Here is a 20,511-nt window from a genome sequence, read left to right on the forward strand (position 1 = left end):
TTTTCATCTGCTATTGAAAAATAATGTTATTAGATTCTGTGGTTTGTCAACATTCTACAACCAAATGCTGAATTTGTGTCTCAGTTTTTTCCATCTCATCTGTTTCAGGGTGCCAAGCTGTTCTATTTATCTGGAATGATTGATGGTGAATACCAGAAAACAGAAATCCACAACCTGTGTCGCTTTATATCAGTTATGAAGTTCCGTCCACTGACTTGGAGGACCACACATCCTTACATTCTGGCTGACAGGTTGAGATACTTCTATCTGTCTGTCTCTGTCTCTCTGTCTCTGTCACTCTCTCTTGCTAAAAATAGCAAGTATATTCCAATTGGATGTCAGTTTCTCAGTCTGTTTTGGTATCTTTTTTTCTTTTCTTTTTTTTTTCTTTTTTTTTTTTTGTAATTGTTGTATTATTGACATGTGGAACCTGTACTATGATTCCATCTTTTCCAGGTCATAGTAAACATTAGGAGGCATTAAGGCATTGAAAAAATGCAGCTCCCGCAGTCTTCAAGCAGTAATTTGTATGACTCCATGGGCAGGATAACTGTATGTTTCAATGAACTGTATTCAGTGTGGTTAACTTTGGTTGCATCATTGGCAGAATGGAGGACATCACCCCTCCAGAGGAGATCGAAAAGAATCCTAAATGTGATCGGCGGGTCACCCTGTATGGATACAACCGTGGTGTGGCCCTGAAGAACCAGCAGGCTGTTCACATACCAGGTAAATAAAAAGAAACAAAACCTTGTTATGTTGGACTGAGGGTGTTGACAAATGCTTGTGGATGAGAGCATGAGTGAGTGAGATAGGGTGGGTTTATGTGTGTGCATGCATGTGATTGGTTGCCTTTGTGAGTGAGAATTTGTGTGTGTGTGCACGCGTTGATGTTTATCTGTGCTTAATTTTGATGTGATCAGGGAGGGAAAAACAGCTGAAGAGAATGCCAGACAAAGCTATCTTCCTGCACTTGATGTTACCTAATTCTTGTTATTGATCTTTGAATGGACTTTCCCTTCTCCATGCTTAGTAATCTTTTTCACTGAGCATTTGCATTGCAGAATATGTGTGAAATCTAAACAAAAAGCAGATGACTGTCCAGGTCACACTATCCAGTGATTACCCGAGGTGTTGAAAGGAAGGTGGTTAGGAAAGGAATGGAAAATGCTCTTTAGTGGTCAGTTGGCTGTCTGTGTTTGTCTGCATGTCTGCTATCTGTCCAAATTCCTGTCTGGGTACCACTTTCGGGTGGGGAGCAGTGTTGCCAGAAAGGATGATGAACACACTACATGTGTTGGTGACATAATTTCCTTTTCCATTGATTGAAACACGGTGAAATATTCAGTGTTCTCAAACAAACCTTCTTTCTCTGGTTCATAGGTATGGGAGATTTCCGCATCGCTGATGTGGAACAGCTGACTGATCCCTGCCCGACACCTGAGATGGAGAAACGCCGCACCCTGAACCAGAAGGAACGTCTTATCTACGCCCCCATGTCTGGTGTTGGGGGCATCCTTTATGATAAGGATGCTGTCTACATCAATGTTGGTGGCAGCCATTACTATGATCAAGAGGAGTCTGAGGTGAGGTGATAGTGAGTGACACAGATTACCTGTGTTATCATTTATGCCTTATTGATATGCGTTTTCTAAGCCTTGGGAACAAACAGAAAGGCATAAACCCAAGAAAACTGGAATGTGTCCATAAAATTAGCTGTCTTCCAGGACTGTTTTCAACAGAGTACAACTGTTTAACAATATTTTGTGATTCATTCTTAATGCAGATTTCATTCCACTCCATACGATCTTAGAAGAATCACACACTCTAGAGCTGTTTTTTTTAGCAGAGAATGGAAATAAATACAAATCTGTACATTCTGTCCAGTGACAGAATGATGCCATATTATTTTGCAATAATTATTTAGCTATTGTGCTACCATAGTGCTTAGGTATTGTGTTTCAGTTATTATTTGTTATAATTTTAAGGATGCATATATATATCAATGAAAATTTTGTAAAATTTGAAAAATAGAAATGATTAAGAATACTTGAGATAAGAAGCAAAGTATCTAAAGACTCAAGAATTTTTTTTAGGACAGTTCACTTTTGACAGTTAAATCAGCCACCAAAATAATGGATAGCTGTGCTGTGAAGACTCTACAAGGACAGCATGTACGAAGCACAAAATACATCATGTATTGGTGCTGTTCACATCACACCAGATAGGTTTTCTTTTGTTTTGTCGTCACTTTCACCCCCACCTCCACCCCCCGCGACCCCTTCCCAAATTTTGACAAGTTCATCTTAGTCATAGTCTTGGGCTGTGGTGCTATGCTAAGTTGTGCTTGCTGTGTGTTTCAGGAAATGACTCCTGTCAAGGAATTGCTGTCGTCTTTGCTGGGTCCTGCAAAAGCTTCGGATGAAAGCGAGGAAGGGGAGAGCAGCGATGGGTGAGAGACCTGTGGATCTCCTTCACTCTCCTTCTTTTGGAAATAGAATGCGTACTCTTCACTGCCAGTGTCAGAGTAAATCTTCACTATGGCTCTGGACATGTTTCTGTGAAAATGCCATAATTGTCTGTCTTTTAGACACTTCTGTACAAGCTGCACCTCCTTAATTTAAAAAATCAAGTATCCTTCTATAAGGCGCACTATTGTATTAGATGCTGCCAAATTAAGATAAACCTGGTGAAACTGGACAGTGTTATGGTACTAGCAACCCATGGCTGAAGGAAACCAATGATGTCAAAAACTTTCAAACAGTAACATTTGCAATGATATGAAATGAAGAAAAGAGGCAAGATAATATGCTTCCTCACTTAAAAATTTGATTTATTGTTATCATCATGTTGGAAAGCTGAGAAATATGGACTCTCAGAGTCTGATAAGAAAAGTAAGTGAGACTCTTCGAACATGTTGCCATTCAAGGTGAAGGTTGCAGCACAGCTTCTGGTTCTGCTGAATGTTGAAGTGTGTCAGCTGCTTTGTCGTCTGAATTTGACTTGATGATACCTGCTGTTTTGAAACCATCAGCAGTAGGTTCAACTAAACTACAAGATCAGTCACCTTCCATTTAAACACAAAGTCGTAAGATTGACAATTTGTTTTCAGCATCATGATCATGAGTATCGCTGCGTAGCTAACAGTAGCACAAAAAAATCAGTGATAGGCTCTGTGAAACTGACTGTGCAAAAGAGTAGGGATTTTTTGTTTGTTTTATTTTGTTTTGTTTTGTGGCAGCCTTTGTTACTTTTCAGCTTCTTAAGAGACCAGTTCATCACATTTGATCATTGGTATTGGTTTTTCCTAGCCTTTCCCAATTCTGTCAATAATTGTGTCCATTGATAAGGAGCACTTGTATGTGTAAGTGCAGTACAGGTCACGATTGAGGAAAAAAACATCGCCTTTTAAAGTTATAGTTTGAAAGCTACAGTAGTTTGAAAGCTACATAATTTTCAGACATCACCATTCTACTTCTGTTTCTGTTGCTGGTTTTTGACAGCACTTAATTCTGATGTGATCATACTAGATAGAGTTTGAAAACTGCAAGGTTTGGACCATCAGAAATTTTCCAGGAACATGTGTGCTCGAGATGTTTATTGTCACACACATTAAACTTTCCATTTAGAAGTGCAGTTTTATGTACTGAAGCTTTTTTTTCTATCCTTTTCATTATCAGTGTTTTCTAAGTTTGAATTTCTAATTATTGCTGCCTCCTGAGCTGCAAATGCTGTTAATTCCCAATGTGTTTGATCTGACCTCTTTCTATAGGCTCCCATACCCACCCACCTTCTCTCTCTCTCTCTCTCTCTCTCTCTCTCTCTCTCTCTCTCTCTCTCTTAAAGCATTTAAACATGGTATTTCTCCTTAGTATTGGATGCTCTCATAGATTTATGCAGATCAGTACCCCCCCTCCTCCCGCGCACACACACACACCCTTTTTATATATATATATAATTTGTATTCATATTTTTAGATAACCTCACTTTTTGTTGTGTATGCTTGTCTGTGTGCATGTATACATACACATAATACATTTGTATATCCATATATGAAGTTACGGTGATTCAGAGGCTTGGCGTGGTTTTGTTCACAGTTCAGTGTATGTGCATGTGTTTGTGTGTGTTTCACAAAATATTTGTGTTTGTGATGTAGCAAGCTTAGTGCTTAATGGCGAGGTAATTTATGATCATGTATGCAAGTTTATGGTGAGGTGATGATGATAACCTATGTAAGTTAACAATGAGATGAAGGTTAATGGTGATGGGAGTATGATTATCTGTGCACCTAGGTTAATGGTGAGATGATTTATGATCAATATGTTTTGGGGTTTTTTTTTTATCTGTTTGTAGAGAGGATAGCATGCCAACAGAGCAGCTGTTTACTTCTGATGGGCGTGTCCGAAGGAAGGCCATTTTCACGGATGAAAAGGATACAGGAGCTGGCAGTGGCGATGAAGACAGTGAAGATGGGGTCAGGGTTACAAGTTTGTTCTGCTGTATTTTTGTCATTTTTATATTGATGAGGTCATGTTATTATTGTTTATATTTATGCGTTTGCAATGCTGCGTTGAAACACAAAATTCTTTTCTTTTTCTTTTTTCTTTTTTTTCTTTTTTTTTTTTCCATGTCAAAGCACCTCCAAGTTTTTGGGGTTTTTTGTTGTTGGTTGTTGGTTTGGGTTTTTTTGTTGTTGTTTTTGTTGGGTTTCTTTCCACATTCTTTTACATTTGAAAATAAGAATTGTGGCTCTATTGCATTCAATTGATTTGGGCACTTGCACAGGAAATACAACATTGTGTAATACAATTCTGTTGAAGTGTGTTGTTTATGATACAAAATAAACCAAAGAGATGGGGAAAAAATAGAAGGAAGAGAATGTGAAGAAAATAGATAACAACACTCACCCACCCAGAAAAAAAGAGGGAGAATTGAGCTAAATGTTAATGTTACTAACAATAACAAAAACACACAGCCACCCATATTATGAAAAAAATGTGTGAACTGAGCTTACTGTTAAATGTTCCTGTCACAGATAACTGCACCTCCCACCAAAAAAAAAAAAAGGAGAGAGAAAAAGAAAAAGAAAAAAATAGCAGAATATTGACTTGATTGACATGCTACTGTTGTTTATTGTTTGAAGCAGTCTGATGAAGAGGAGGAAGAGGATGATTCTGATGACGAGGAGGAGGAGGAAGAAGAAAGAGGGGACAAGGATACAGATGAAAGCATGCAGGAGGGGAGTGACTTACAGGAGGAGGATGCTTCTGAAGAAGAAATGGACCAGGAGGAAGAAGGGAATAGTGGAATCGATACTGATGACAGTGATGACATTGAAGGTAAGACTTTTCCCTTGTCTTTTGTTGTTGTTTTTTTTATTGTATGTTCATGTTTTACACAAAGGTAGGGAAGGTTCTCATGGCCTGATCAGCGCACTGGGTTTATGCGAAGATTAGGCATCCATCTATTTTTTCTTTTCTTTTGTGCAGTGTTTATGGATTAGTCCGCATGCTTTGACACCTTAAAACTGAAACAAGAGAAATGTAAACAAAACGAAAAAAAAATAAAAAATTGAATCTTTTTCGCTTTTGCGATGTGGATGATACAGCAACAATATTTAAGCATTGAATTACAATTTCTGTCCAGCAACGTCAAACGAAACAAACATAAAAACATTTTGAAAATTATAAATAATTCCCATACAGCATTCTTTGCAAAGTTTGATTCGTTATGTATCTGGAAGTTGTGGGATACATATTTTTTCTTGACAAAAGTGAGCATACACGTTTTTCACAGGATGACATCCTGGTGTTTTGTATTACAGGTGACTGTCAGTTGGAAACAGAAAAGGCTGTGCTGGAGATGAAGAAAAGACGGGAGGGGAAGGGTGATTATCACCGTATGATTTATGGTGAAAGTAAGTACAATAAACCCTTAAGTGCCCCGTGACATATTATTATGTATTGTCATCTCTTGATGTTATTGTGAGTACCCTTTCAGAAATTTAGGATGATAATTTATGACTCTATGTATACATAAGGTACAGCGACACATATACTGATTTAGTTTTTAGTTTTCATGTTTCTTTTAGGTTCATTTTAGCTGCATTTACTAACAGTGTGTAACATATGTTCAGAAAGTATGTGAAATTTATCTTGCATTTATGGTTCACTCAGTGCTGAACAGTGTGTCAAGTAAGATTCAAACTATCAGAAACTGATGGTTTGTTCATTTTCCTTTCAGAAAATTAATGGTTATATATACTTTCCTGTAACAGATTGTGTGATAGAATTTTTTTTTTTTTTTTTTTTTTATATTAATCATTACCCTCTGCATCCAGAAACCACCTGGCAAATAGGAAGCACAAGCTAAAATAATGCCTGGCACAGAAGAGGTTAAGGGTGATTGTCACCACATGATTTATGGTGAAAATTGTCACCACATGATTTATGGTGAAGTAGGCAAACTCATTGATCCCTGCACTGTAGCATTGCTCTGGCATCAGATGGAAACTTACTGAGGCTGTGAACTCCCCGGGGTTGAATATGAATGGGTTAAGGGCAGTTATCACCTCATGATTTATGGTTAAAGTAGGTTCATTAAGGGCAATCATTGGATGATCCATACCCCTCAAAATGGAGTATGGCTCCGTACATGGTGGGGTAAAAACGGTCATACATGTAAAAGCCCACTTGTATACATATTAGTGAACATGGGAGTTTCAGCCCACGAATGAAGAAGAAGGAGAAAGATGATTTATGGTGAAAGTAAGTGCACAAATGTTGAATATCTTCACCTGATTCATGGTAATAGTAAGTATACTAAAGGCAATAATCATTTCATGATTTTTGGTGAAACACATAATATTTGATTAACTTTGGCTTTGTGTTTGGTAGGGATTCATTTCAGTCTGGTCTGGGAAAAAAGTATGGCATTTTGTTTGGTCCTGTCTGCGGGAACCCTGTGCATGCCTGGTCTGTAGTGAATCAGAATGAATCGCACAACCACCAGTGTCTCATTAAAATGCTTTTGAGTCACGCACGGTTTCAACTGCCAACACAGGTGATGGAGAAGAGGAGGAGGGGAGAGAGGAGGGGGAGGAGGAGGAAGACATGGGAGATCTGTTCCGGGTGCTGAGGAAGGAGGGGGAGAGCAGAGAAGAGCAGTACGCCGCAGACTTGACGGACTGTTCCCGGTTCCCTGTGGCCACCGCCCACGACTGGGATCTGGAGGAGGTTTGTCGGCTTCCACTTCATTTTCTTTTGTCCTTTCACTACTGACACACTGTTGCTTGGCTGTATGCTGAGAACATTTCGGGGTGAGGAAAAAGTGGGAAAATCATGTTGTAATTTTTGCTCAAGTCACACCTCTCAAACAAAAGATAATGAAAATAACTCAAAAACTAAAAGACCAAACAAACAAACAAAAAGTATATATATTTAAGAAAATGAAAATATGAAAAGTAATTGTATTTCACAATGTTGTATGCCTACCATCAAGCGCTGTCTGAAATGATCATCTTAAAAATAATGCTGCTTTCACACAGAACACATACTTGCATGCATGTATGTACACACACACACACACACACACACACACACACACACACATGATCATTACATACTCCCATCATCATCCCATGTTCAGCTGCATCCAGTTGATAATTCAGCTGATGTTTTTGATAAATTTTGTCTGAAGTTAGTTGATGTTGACTAACTTTTTTTTTTTTTTTTTTTTTTTAATAACAGGTTCGAGAACTAATTGCGGACTGTTTTGTGACGGGGCGATGGGACAAAGATGAGGACTGCGCTGCTCGACTGGAAGCTGATGGTCAGTTTTAATTCATTAACATTGGTTAAAAGATACCCCTCCTTCTTCATCATTACCAGTATAAACAAAAAATGTCCTAAAGTCTGTGGCCTTTCATGCCCTGTTGTCTTGGCTACCTCAGTTTTGATACCCCTCCACTTCTGTGCTTGGTGTGAGTCCTGTCAGTGCTTAGTGTGGGCAGATTCATGGGGGGCTGTTGTTGGAGGGACTTGGCAGCGGTCTCCACTCTGGGAGGGACGCTCACTCAGTCTGGCTCCGCGACTAAGCCATAATTGTCGTCAATAGGGGGCTTAGTTGGTGGTGTCCTAAGTACATTAAATCAGAACAGGCACCACTGAACACCACCAGTGACTCAGCAGCAGTGCAGGGTCTCCTGTGGTGTGTGGCCACCTGGCGACCTAACATTGATGGTTCCCTGCGGACTACCAACATTGGGAGCCAGAGTGTGACAGATGAACCTGGGTGTGGCTGTGTTCGGGGGACTCAGAATAAGTGGTGTGGGAGTAATGCCACTGAAACAGTGCAGATGACAGGGCAGCAAAAAAAAAAAAAAAAAGACCTTGCTTAAAAGAAATTTGATATCTAGTTATATATTCACTGGATTGGTTTGTCTGAGAAAAGAAGAGTGACCAATATAGTATTCATAAGAAAACTTTGCTTTAGAGTATGTTGTGTTAAGTTTTGAACAGCATTCATGATCAGGTTATCATTGTTATACAGTTAATAATTCATTATAGTTGATAATTCTTCATTAAAAAAAAAAAAAAAGAAAGAAAGAAAAAGAAAAGAAAATTATGGGCATGCTACAAAATGTACTTGAATATTCTATGAATTGATTTTAGACTGAATTTAGGCAGATTTGTGAGTGACCAAAGGTTTCAAAACTGAACCGGGTTCTGTATAACAATAAAGCTTTGGATTGATACCATTGTCAGAAAGCAAAGTGAGCGGCTCATTTTCCTATTGAAATAAGTTGTGACATGATTCAGTTTAAGTGGGGTTTTTTTTGGTTTTGGTTTTTTTTTGAGGGGGGGGGTGGGGGGGGTGTTTTTTTCTTTTCTTTTCTTTTCTTTTCGGTGATTTTTTGTTTGTTGTTGTTTTTTCTCTATCTCTGTTCTTTTTTAAATTTGAATTTGACAAAACATGAAACTTGTGGTGTTTCTGTCTTCAGATGAATTGTATGGTGATTTTGAGGACCTGGAAACAGGTGAAAAACATACCGCTGATATGGACAAGAATGAGAGCGACGGTGAAAATGATGGTGGTAAGTGGCATGTTTTTGAATCTATCACTGGCGCTCATAAAAGAGAATTTTCCGCAAGAGCGCATTTGAATTAAAAAGAAAAGAATTAGAAGGAAAAAAAACATTTGTTGACGGGGGAATGTGTTACCTGATTGGCGTTTATTGGCATTGCAGGAGGTCTGTTGAAGTGACAATGGAAACTTTTTGTTTCGAAGATTTGCGTTGCATAGTCAGCACTAGTTGCTGTTTAAAAAAAAAAAAAGTTTTTTTGTTTTGGGGTTTTTTTTTTGTTGTTGTTTTTTAGGTTTTCTCTTCCACCTCTCATGTGTTTTTTTGTGGGTTTTTTTTTTTTATTGTCATTTCTTTTGAGGTATCTCTCTCTCTGTCTCTCTCTCTCTCTCTCTCTATATATATATATATATAGATAGGTAGATAGATATAGATATATGTATATATATCACTATCCTGGCGTCTCAGGTGATGCATTGTCCATTGGTTATCAATAGCTGAACAAGTGTCTCATGTTTTCTCTATATCAGCAGAAAAAGAGGAGGAGAAAGTGGAGGGCGATAAACTGGAGGAAAAGAAGAAACAGAAGCAGGAGTTTGATCTTGCTTATGACCACAACAAGCACAGGATCACCGATGATGATGAGTTTCTTCAGAACTGGAAACGGGAACTGGAGGAGCAGACAAAAGTGAGTGTGAATCTTTGAAAGGCAGCAAACTGTTGGTGGGAGTTTTTTGTTGTTGTTGTTGTTTGTTTTTTTTTTACTAAAGGGGACATGCTTAATGCTTTACATAAATAGAGTTTAGGTAATGATGGTTTGTCTGTTACTTTTTAACGCAAATGAAATAAGTGTGTATCTTGAGAAAAAACTTCATTTGAGTAATGTAATCAGTCATGGAGGTTACCATTAACAAAAGATTCCATAATCCATGTCAGTATTCGGTGGGTTCTGGAAACAAGAACATACCTGGCATGCACCCCCCCAAAAATAGAATATGGCTGTCTACATGGCTGGGATAAAAATGGTCATGTACGTAAATGCCTACTTGTGTATGAGTAAACATGGGAGTTGCAGCCCACAAACGAAAAAGAAGAAAAGAAAAAAAATGTTTCTTTTATTTTTCTTCTTTATTCTTTTTTTTTCTTTTTTTTTTAACTCAGTAGATAATAATAATAATAATGGTATTTATATAGCACTGAATCTTGTGCAGACAAATCAAAGTGCTTTCACACCAGTCATTCACACACATGCATAACTCTAAAACTGGAGAAAATGAAGGCAAGGAAGAGGCAGGCAAGGGAGGCTGTTTGGGAAGAGGTGGGTTTTAAGGCCAGACTTGAAAGAGCTGAGTGTGGAGACTTGACGAAGCGAAAGAGGAAGTTCATTCCAATTGCAATAACAGGACAGTTGTGAGCCAGAGGCTTGTGGGTTCATTCAGGCAAGGCATGGCAGGGCAAAGATCACTTTGTTTTCATAAATCTCTAGGAAAGGATGTGGTATTTGGGGCTCATTGACACATGCTTTAGGAGTCTTACTGTCTGTGTGTTTGCAGCTGAACCGAGCAGAGTTTGAAAACATGAGCGCAGAAATGCGCAGAAAAATCGAAGGGTACCGGCCAGGACTGTATCTGCGGGTGGAGGTGGCAGGTGTGCCGTGCGAGTTTGTGCACCACTTTCGCCCCATCGCCCCTCTTGTCCTGGGAGGGCTGTCCAACGTGGAGGAGAACGTTGGATACGTACAGGTCAGGAACCGGCTGAGGGACTTTTTGAGGGAGGGGGTTGGGGGGGGTGGGGGGGGGGGTGAGGCCTGCAACCTCCTGTTTTTTCCCACTAGGTTTTGTTTGGGTGGGGTTTTTTTATGTGTTCTTTATCCTATTTTCCACCTCTTTTTTTCTTTTATGTTTATGGAAGTGGATTATTGTACTGAATTTTGCCAGGGACAACCTTTTTGTTGCTGTTGGTTATTTTACATACGCTAACTGCATGCTGCACAAAGGACCTCGGTTTATTGTCTCATCCAAATGACTAGCATCCAGACCACCTCTCAAGGTCCAGTGGAGGTGGAGAAAATACTGGCAACTGTGGATTCGAACCAGTGCACTCCGATTCTCTCACTTCCTAGGTGGATGCGTTACCACCGGCCGACACTCCACTGGGTGGCTCTGCACTGTGGCGATGTGTTCTCACCCGAGAGCAGCCTAAATTTCACACAGAGAAATCAGCTTTGTCAAAAAGTAATAATATAATGCCGTATAATGCAGTGTAGAACGATGTTATTAAGAGCATGAAGCAAAAGAAACAATGGGGAAGAACAGAGCGCTGCGGTTAGGTTGCAGTGCTCCTTTTCTTATGCAAGTGAGGGCACACACACACACACATACACACACACACCCCTTGATGTATTACATGTTCTGTTTGTGGAAATATCTGTAACTCCAGTTATTGTAGATATGATCTTTGTAAGTTTATTGTCAGCTGCAGTCATTCGTGATGTGTGTGTGGATATGTGTCTGGATTTGTGCAGTGAAATCTCTGATGATGCATAGCATAGAAATTGCTGTTGCTTAAGTTTTACAGTAAATGTTGCTCTGTCATGTACGCAGGGCCCGCATGACCCCAGTACGGATAATGATGAGAGAGTCTTAACTATCAGTTGCAGTTTTCGCCCGAGTTTTTCTGTGCCAAGTGACTTTGATAACAAAGAAAACACAGCATCAGTTCATAGAAAATCAGGATAAGCCTTGTATTCTGTGAGTTGCGGTAGTACTCCAGGCATGATAAGCCTTGGGTCAGTTCAGGTCCTGAAACATGGTATTTACTTTGTCATGGACATATAGCTTTTCCTTTTTGATACTTACATGTGTGTTCTGTTTGTAAACGCCTAGGGCATATTTTCAAAATTAGGCGTAAATGCTCATTATAATGATAATATGTTGTACATCACTTGAAGCTGGCCTGATGATTGGTTTCTCTGTTTCTGTTTGATTCCAGACTCGGTTCAAGAAGCACCGCTTCTATAAGAACCAGCTGAAGACCAAAAATCCAGTGACCATGTCCCTGGGATGGCGCAGGTTTCAGACCCTGCCCATTTTCAGCAAAGCTGAAGATAACATGCGCCAGCGCATGTTAAAGTACACGCCACCACACATTCATTGTGTGGCTTCATTCTGGGGTAAGTGGTCTTCATTGTTTGTTTTGTTTTGTTTGTTTGTTTGTTTTTTCATTGTTAAAATGTTGTCATTTAGTAATCCTGCCTGCTGGTACAATCTTTTCGTATTGTGAATGTCAGTTTTTCGATCGAGTATAGGATGCAACATTGAATAGATCTCTTTTTTTTTAATAAGATAAGAAATATATCAAAATCACATGCTTTTTGTTACTTCCTATGAATTTACCTTTCCTTCTCCTGCTTTACTCAAATTACTATTTATTTATACTTGGGCATTCTGTGGATTCTTTTACTTGATTTCATTTTATTTTTTTCATATATTTTGGTGGGGATATTTCAGGGCCCATCACTCCTCAAGGAAGTGGAGTCTTGGCTGTGGATGCTGGCGACATAACGGTAAGTGTGCATGCGTTTGTGATAGTGTGTGTTTGCGTGTGTGTGTTTGGGTACGAGTGCACATTGGAAGAGGAGTATGGGACTTCTTTTTTGGCTTTCTGTTTTATTTTGCATTGGTTCTTTACTTTTGATGTGCCTTGGTGGCATGCATTCATGTGCATTTTGGGAGGCACAGGGGGATACATTTCTTAGTAACAGTATATCTGTTATGTTTCATGTGGGCATGTGTTTGAAGGTGTGTTCTTAAATGTGTGTGTGGATGGATACACCAAGGTTGATGGAGACTATGTTTTCTCAATAAGACAAATGGTGTGAGCATGTTTCAGATCTGTGAACCAATTGACAGTATCATTTCAAATCATTATTGAAAAGTACTAACTCTGCTTCAGTGAGATAGTAACAGGCCAGCAGAAACATTTTTAAGGAAGCGCCAAAGCATATGAACTTATCCATGTACGCCACACCTCATGTGCTTTCCAAAAAAGAACAAGAGAGGCAAGGCCTTCAAGACTCACTTGTGATAAATTAAGTCCCCTAGCATTAATTACAGAGTAATTTCCCTTTTTTACCATCTGCACCAAAACGTTTGCAAAATAAATAAAAATTCCATGCTTAGTAAAAGAAGTTCCTGTTTGAACAAAAAATGATAATAATGACTCCTCTTGTTGTTGTATCAGAATAAGAGGTCAAAGTGCCAAGTTTAGAGAATACAAAAAATATAAATATAACAGTAAATGCAGTTTGCATATAATTAGGCTTCATTTTATATTTTTTGTGCCCATCCCAGAGGTGCAGTATTGTTTTAAACAAGATGTCTGGAAAAAATTTTCCTATTTTTATGCCAAATTTGGTGTCAACTGACAAAATATTTGCAGAGAAAATGTCAGTGTTAAAGTTTACCACGGACACACAGACACACGGACACACAGACACACGGACACACACACACACACACACACACACAGACAACCGAACACCGGGTTAAATCATAGACTCACTTTGTTTACACAAGTGAGTCAAAAATAGAAAGAAAAAGGTGCCAGGTACAGAAGTCAGACTTTTGAGTCTTCAACAGCAGTTTGTTTGTTTTGGGTTTTTTTCATCATCATCATTTGCTGTTATTAAGTGTAGGGGTAGTGGTAATAAGAAAATATATTTTCACAATAAGATGCTTTGAAATAATGTGTGGGGAGTACCTGTGGAATGTATCAGTGGAGTGGTGGCCTAGTTATAACATGTCCGGCGAGGAGGCCAGAGAATCTGAGGATACAGGATCAAATCCCACCCACACTCACCTCTTCTGGACACTAGTCATTCAGATGAGGTTATGGGGCAGTGCTCTGTTGCTGACCCAGATGCTCAAACTATGCTCTGTCAAGTTTTATGTATGTGAATAAGTTTCCAGATGGAGTTTTCTTGTGCGCTGTTTGTCGACAAGCGTTTAAATGGGCCCAAAAAAATTTTGTTTTAAATGCTTGAAACAGACAAGTGAGCATTTTTAATTGAATTTGAATGTAATTGAATGGAATGAGATGATAAGCTGAGGTCTGGCATTCAGCATGCACTTGGCACACGTAAAAGAACCGGTTCCATGGCAACAGAAGGGTTGTCTCTGAAAAAAAAATTGTAGAAAATTCTACTTTTATAGTAAAACAAATGCACTCGCATACAAAAAAACAAGATATATGGTTGGCACTGCACTGTGACAGTGTGCTCTCCCCTGGAAGAGCAGCCAGAATTTCACACAGTAAAAGATGTGACAAATAAGTAATACAGTATGTCTAGACCTTCTATTGCCTGAACCCTGTTCGAGCACTCGCACATGCTTAACCTCATACATACATGTTAAAGATCCAGTAATCCATTTCAGCATTCAGTGGGTTATGGAAACCGGAAGATTCCCAGCATACATACTTCCCAAAACAGGGTGTTGCCTCAATGGTTGGGTGAAAATGTTCATTTCTGCAAAAGCCCACTCGCAAATAGTTGTGAACGTGAGAGTTGCAGCCCGTGAACTGGGAAGAAGAAAATAATTTCAATGGAGTGTCAAGATTCTGATATTTGTTGTGTGGTTTTCAGTTGATCTGCCTCTGATGTTGATGGTTTTGGGAGGTGGGGTGTTGTTGAATTTTTTTTTTTTTTTCTGCCAGAATTTTCTGCTTATGGTATAATTATTCAACCTGTTTAAATTTGCAGTACCATTGCCATTAAACTTTGCTATGCTCTTGCCAATAAACTTTTTGTCTGCTACACCATTGTTACTCAACTTTGTCTTCTGTACCAGTGCCTTTAGAATTAACTACACCCTTGCCATTAACCTTTGTCTGCTATTCCCTTGCCAGTTAAGTTCACTGCAACCTTACCATAAAACTTTTGTCTGTTTCACCATTGCCATTAAACTTTGCAGCTCCCATACTATAAAACTTAGTTTGTTATAACCTGGTGCATGATCTGTGTCTGTGGTATTAGTAGAAGACAGTATGAAGAGGTAAGCATGTGATGAATGCCTGGCAGTCTACAGAATGATAATGATACTACAGTTTTTCTGTGGTGCGATATCCAGCACTGATGCTGCTCAAAGCGCCTTACATCATAGTTGACTATAAACATGCCTTAAAAAACATATCAACTGCTATCTGACAATGGAAAACATCCAGTGCGTTCATATGAATGCAAAAGCACACTGAAGATTATAAAAGCTATTAAATAAATAAGGCTTCGATTAAAACAAAATGCATTTTATAGAACACACACACACACACACACACACACACACACACATACACACAGATATATAAATGTCCCTCCCTTACAGACACACACACACTGACATTAACTAAAAACAAAATTGCATAAGAGTTAAAATATTTCTTATTTTACACACACGTACCGGAGCATTGTAACCTCACAAACACATGCACGCACACACACACACACACACACACACATACACACACACACACACACACACATTAAAAATAACCAGATAGAAAAAATGACATCACATCTAAGACAGAAACTACATAAAATACACAATGCATTAAAACAGGACTGTAAAAATACTAGCACAAAGATACTTGCCAACAAGCATACCTTGGTTTAACCACTCCGCCCAGAACAAAAATGCTTACAGAAAAGGTAGGTTTTCAGATCTGACTTAAAGAAATGTAGATCAGAGGAATTTCTAAGAGATGAAGGTAGAGAGTTCCACACTTGGGGAACCTGAGCTCTGAAAGACCTATTTCCAGCACATTTCAGATTAGTCCTTGGGACTTAAGCAGCTGTTCAGAACTGGATCTTAATGTTCTGTGCGGTTCATGTGTTTCCAATACAGAGGAGAGATACAATGAATAACAGCAGTTCAATAAACAACATGGCAGTGAAGGGATGTAGTGCAATTTTGATTGGTGTGTGTATTGTGTGTGAGGAGAGAGAGAGACATTGTAATTTTTATTCATTTTTCATGGAAATGATTTTTGGTAAAACCAGCAGTTGTATGCAGAAAAGGACATGACTTATTGTTTTTGTTTTTTGTTCCTGTCCAGCATAAATTTCGCATTTCTGGAACAGGAGTGGTCCTGGAACTGGACAAAAGCCTGGAAATCACCAAGAAACTGAAACTGACTGGAACACCTGTCAAGATAATGCAGAAAACGGCATACATTGAGGTAATGGTTTCCTGGGCATTGACCCAATTTAAATTGTTTCATTTGAAGCTTTTTGATTGGGTGGGAAATGCCTTTAGTAGACTGTTGAAATGATTTATTCTCTTTTTTTTTTCATTTAGAGCTTTTGATTGAGCAGGAAATACCCTGATAAGAAGACTTATTGTCCACTTCCTTAATTCTCTTGATGTCCTGTGGCACATAAGGCCACCATGAGATGTCCATTGTTGCCAGTATTTTGCTGCATTAGTTAGATTATCTGAGGTAATTTTGTTACTTTCAGTTGTTATTTAACCTTTCTCTGCTGTGTCTCCTTTTTGGTAGACTGCCAAGGTTTGTGTGTGTGAATATTTTTTGCACTGAAGCTCAGAAGTTTATGATCTTTGCTACCACAGTCAGTTAAAAGATAAAAATGATTTTGAATATTCCTTGTCCAAAACAGTTCCGTACAACATGCTATTAACCATGGTTCATATTTCTTGAGCATCCTTTGATTTCCAGCACTCACAGGGAATTTTCCAAAGGTCTTGGGGTGTTGTTGTTTTTTTCACTATTTGTTATAAGATGTGCCACAGACCGGATTCATGCTCATGCCCTGCTCATGGTGACATGTATTTTCGACCACTCCCTCCGCTTCCGTGCTCATGATGTGTTCCTGTCAGGTCTCTGGTGTCGGCAGATTCGGGGGGGGACTGTCGTTTGAAGGATGTGATGACAGTCCACGCTCTTGGGAAAGAGGGGTGGGAGGGGGATGCTCACTCAGTCTGGCTCCAAAACTAAGTGATTGTTGTCATCAGTGGAGGGCTTAGCACAGAGTGTTGTTGCATATGTTGAATCAGAAAACTAGGGTCTTCTCTGGTGTGTAGTTGCCGGCGACGTTTCTTTAATAGATCTCTTATTTTCAAACTTGCTTTGAAGTACATTGTCTGAAATTCTGTTTCCAATGTTGTCAGACATTTCATCCCTATGCCCACCCTCCTAAAGAAATTGCCAAGCACAGACCAGGGATAACCGTACAGTTTGCCTGTTTCTTTTGTCATCTGAACAGGGCATGTTCAACACCCCCCTTGAAGTGGCCAAATTTGAAGGGGCCACCATCAAAACGGTCAGTGGTATTCGTGGCACCATCAAGAAGCATGCAAACAGGCTGGCCAAAACTGGACAGACGTTGACATCAGGAACATTTCGCGCCACCTTTGAAGACCGGATTCTGCTAAGTGGTGAGTACCTCCCCAGCTCTCTCACTCTCACTTTTTTTCCCCCCTGCCTTCCATGCCATTTCAGTGACATCACTCCCTCACTGATCATCCCATTTATGCTGGTCACTTGATGATGAAAAGTTCTCTTCAGTCTGAAAGTATTAACATATTTACGCTGGGCATTTTGTTTTGTTTTTTTGTTTGTTTGGGGTTTTTTAATGAGCAGCTCCCTTTAGTCTGAAAGTATCAACTTATTTATGCTAATTTTTTTTTTTTTTTTTTTTTATTGAGCAGTTCCCTTTAGTTTGAAAGTATCAACATATCTATGCTGGCCTTTTTTTTTTTTTTTTTTTTTTTTTCAAATTGAGCAGCTCACTTAAGTTTGAAAGTGCTGATGTCCTAGCTGTGATTATGTGTTATCAAGTGGTTCCTCATAATTTGGAAAGTACATATGTATTTGTGCTTTGCCCTTTTTTTCTTTTTTTTTTCTTTTCTAATCTTAGTTCCCTTTTAGTTTGAGAGAGTACAGGTGTAACTGGGTAATTTTCATTGAGCAGTTCCCTGTCATTTGAAAGTACACTTGTATATGAAATATGTGCTGTGTTCCTTTTTTTGCTTTTTATAAGCAGTGCCCTGGTGTTTGAAAGTATGTGTCACGTGAATTATACTTTTAGCTGCATTCCTTTTTTTTTTTTCACATTGTGCCCTGTAGTTTAAACTAAGTGCGTAGCGTATTGGTGTCCCTGTAGTTTTTGAAAGTACAGACACATTCAGTAGTGCCACATCCCTTTTTTTTTTTTCTTTTTTTTTTTTCTTTTTTTTTAAAATGTAGTTAAGAAGTAATGGTGCACGTTGTTTGTGCTGTGTCCCCTCAGACATTGTGTTCCTGACCACCTGGTACCCAGTGGAGGTGCCCCAGTTCTACAACCCCTCCACCTCCCTCCTGGGCACCTGGCAGAGCATGAAGCCCGTCGGCCAGCTGAGGCACGAGCGCAGCATTCCTGTGCCGCTCAAGGAGGATTCGCTCTACAGGGTATGGTGATCAGTTTGCTGTGTGGTTATGGTGGTCATTGTTATCATGGTGGGTTATCTTTCACTCCCCTGAAGTGACATGATGGCGTTCTGACACAAGTTACCTGTAATCAGCAACACAGACCTGCCAAGTACTACGATTTGTCCGTAGTTTCTACGATTCAAGCCCCCTGACTACGGCACTACGGCCGAGTAAAGAAAAACTACGATTTTGCCGACCGCGAAACCTGAAACACACACACACACACACTATGCATATGCAGATCGACACACAGACAAACACACACTGGGAGATGTGCAAACACATTTTACCATGCTTATATACACAACACAGAATTGTGCACATACACATATACGCACGCGTACACACACACACAAACACGCCTTCGCACACACGCGCGCGCATACACACAGACACACTACGCATACGCAGATCGACACACAGACAAACGCACACTGGGAGATGTGCAAACACAGTCTTACCATGCTTACATACACAGACGCGCGCGCACATACACATACACGCGCGCGTACACAGACACACACACACACACACACACGCATACACAGATCGACATACAGACAAATGCACACTGGGAGATGTGCAAACACATTTTACCATGCTTACATACACTACACAGATGCGCGCGCACATATATATAATATACACGTGTCATGAATAAAATAAAATTTAATGATGGTTACTGTTGGTGATTTTGTCACATGCTCCTTTTTGTCTTTGGAGAATGGTATCTCTGCATGTGATTACTGAAAGCTTCACTTGTGTTTGATAATTAGCCCTAAACCATGTCTTGGTTAGTAACTTAGCACAAGGAAGATGACATGAAGAGTGTGTTGAAGTAGAAATGCCGCCATGTCCATACTACTGAAAACTACCATAAAACTACTGAAAACTGGGCTTCTGCTACTGAGAGATATTTGGGGGCCTAGGCAGGTCTGGCAACAACCAAGGCACAAGATGGGAGCAGGGTGGAGAAGCAAACAGTGGCGTACAAAGTGCCAGTTTAAGGTGGTGTTCCGTCGCCCCGGTCAAGTTATTTGTTTCTGTCTGGAAGATGTCTTCCACATTTTCAGATTCCTTGACAATTGTCTACAGAAACAGAATTTGGGAAGGAGGGTGCAGTCTGCAGAAGAGGGGATTTTTTCTCCCCTTTTTTTTTTCTTTTTCTTTTTTTTTTCTTTTCTTTTCTAAGAGTTTTAACTTCTTAGACACAGTGTTAAATAATGACATGAATATGGCTCAGCAGAGGTGTGATGCAGCCAACACTGCTACTCAGAAGCTGTAATAACTTCAGTGTATTCTGATGGCAGATTGATTTTTTATGCATGAGATCAGGGATGCAGCTCCCTTCAGAGGTCACTGTTAAACTGACTAGAATCTGTGTAAGATTTGATGAGGTTGTGGTATGTCCGCTCATTGAGACCTTCACACCCTCTCTTTTTTTTTGGGGGGGGGGGGGGGAGTTGCTTTTTTTTTTTCTAATAGTATAAAAGATGATTCATTCTGTTCCAGTTATGAAGATAGAGCACATTAAAAAACAAGCCATTTTTGTACCCTCCGCAATTTCACAAAATCAGATAAGCTTCTGTTTGCAGTGACTTCTTCCTCTCTCTCTCTCTCTCTCTCTCTCTCTCTCTCACCTGGTCCTGTGTAGCTGACGTGAGTCTTGTGATCAAATGACAACAGCAGTGAGTAGAGATTAACCACCTGTTAAGCCTCTTCTCTTAAGTATTGAACAAGGAAGAACCTGTGTGCTAGCTGATGGTTAGTGCAAGCAACAGTGGTTGAAATTGTGTGCTGTTTGTCTTCGACAGAATAGGCATTCTTCTTTGTCTTCTACAAAAATAAGCATTCTTTTTCCTTGTTGAACCCTTCACTTCTCTTCACCACATGCATTTTCCCCTATCAGTTTCCTGTTCAGGTGAAGTTATTCTCTTGCTTTGGTC

The 20,511-nt window shown here is 39.5% G+C and overlaps 1 protein-coding gene across 4 annotated transcripts in view; it reads left to right on the forward strand.

Moving 5' to 3' along the window:
• Window positions 1–20,511, forward strand: part of LOC143284877 (ribosome biogenesis protein BMS1 homolog) — a 30,473-nt gene that overhangs the window by 6,817 nt on the left and 3,145 nt on the right. The window contains exons 6-22 of one of the 4 annotated variants that reach the window (XM_076591991.1): window positions 109–251; window positions 608–729; window positions 1,384–1,586; window positions 2,364–2,452; window positions 4,354–4,474; window positions 5,144–5,339; window positions 5,825–5,917; window positions 7,063–7,235; window positions 7,749–7,830; window positions 9,002–9,094; window positions 9,613–9,770; window positions 10,636–10,824; window positions 12,074–12,254; window positions 12,592–12,647; window positions 16,193–16,315; window positions 17,361–17,532; window positions 18,387–18,544. In XM_076591991.1, coding sequence (XP_076448106.1) covers window positions 109–251; window positions 608–729; window positions 1,384–1,586; window positions 2,364–2,452; window positions 4,354–4,474; window positions 5,144–5,339; window positions 5,825–5,917; window positions 7,063–7,235; window positions 7,749–7,830; window positions 9,002–9,094; window positions 9,613–9,770; window positions 10,636–10,824; window positions 12,074–12,254; window positions 12,592–12,647; window positions 16,193–16,315; window positions 17,361–17,532; window positions 18,387–18,544 — 2,352 coding nt within the window. The remainder of the gene's footprint in view (window positions 1–108; window positions 252–607; window positions 730–1,383; window positions 1,587–2,363; window positions 2,453–4,353; window positions 4,475–5,143; window positions 5,340–5,824; window positions 5,918–7,062; window positions 7,236–7,748; window positions 7,831–9,001; window positions 9,095–9,612; window positions 9,771–10,635; window positions 10,825–12,073; window positions 12,255–12,591; window positions 12,648–16,192; window positions 16,316–17,360; window positions 17,533–18,386; window positions 18,545–20,511) is intronic. The other 3 variants (XM_076592008.1, XM_076592017.1, XM_076591999.1) reach the window with 3 other exon arrangements.

Source organism: Babylonia areolata, chromosome 1 (assembly GCF_041734735.1).
Source record: "Babylonia areolata isolate BAREFJ2019XMU chromosome 1, ASM4173473v1, whole genome shotgun sequence".
Classification (NCBI taxonomy): domain Eukaryota; kingdom Metazoa; phylum Mollusca; class Gastropoda; order Neogastropoda; family Buccinidae; genus Babylonia; species Babylonia areolata.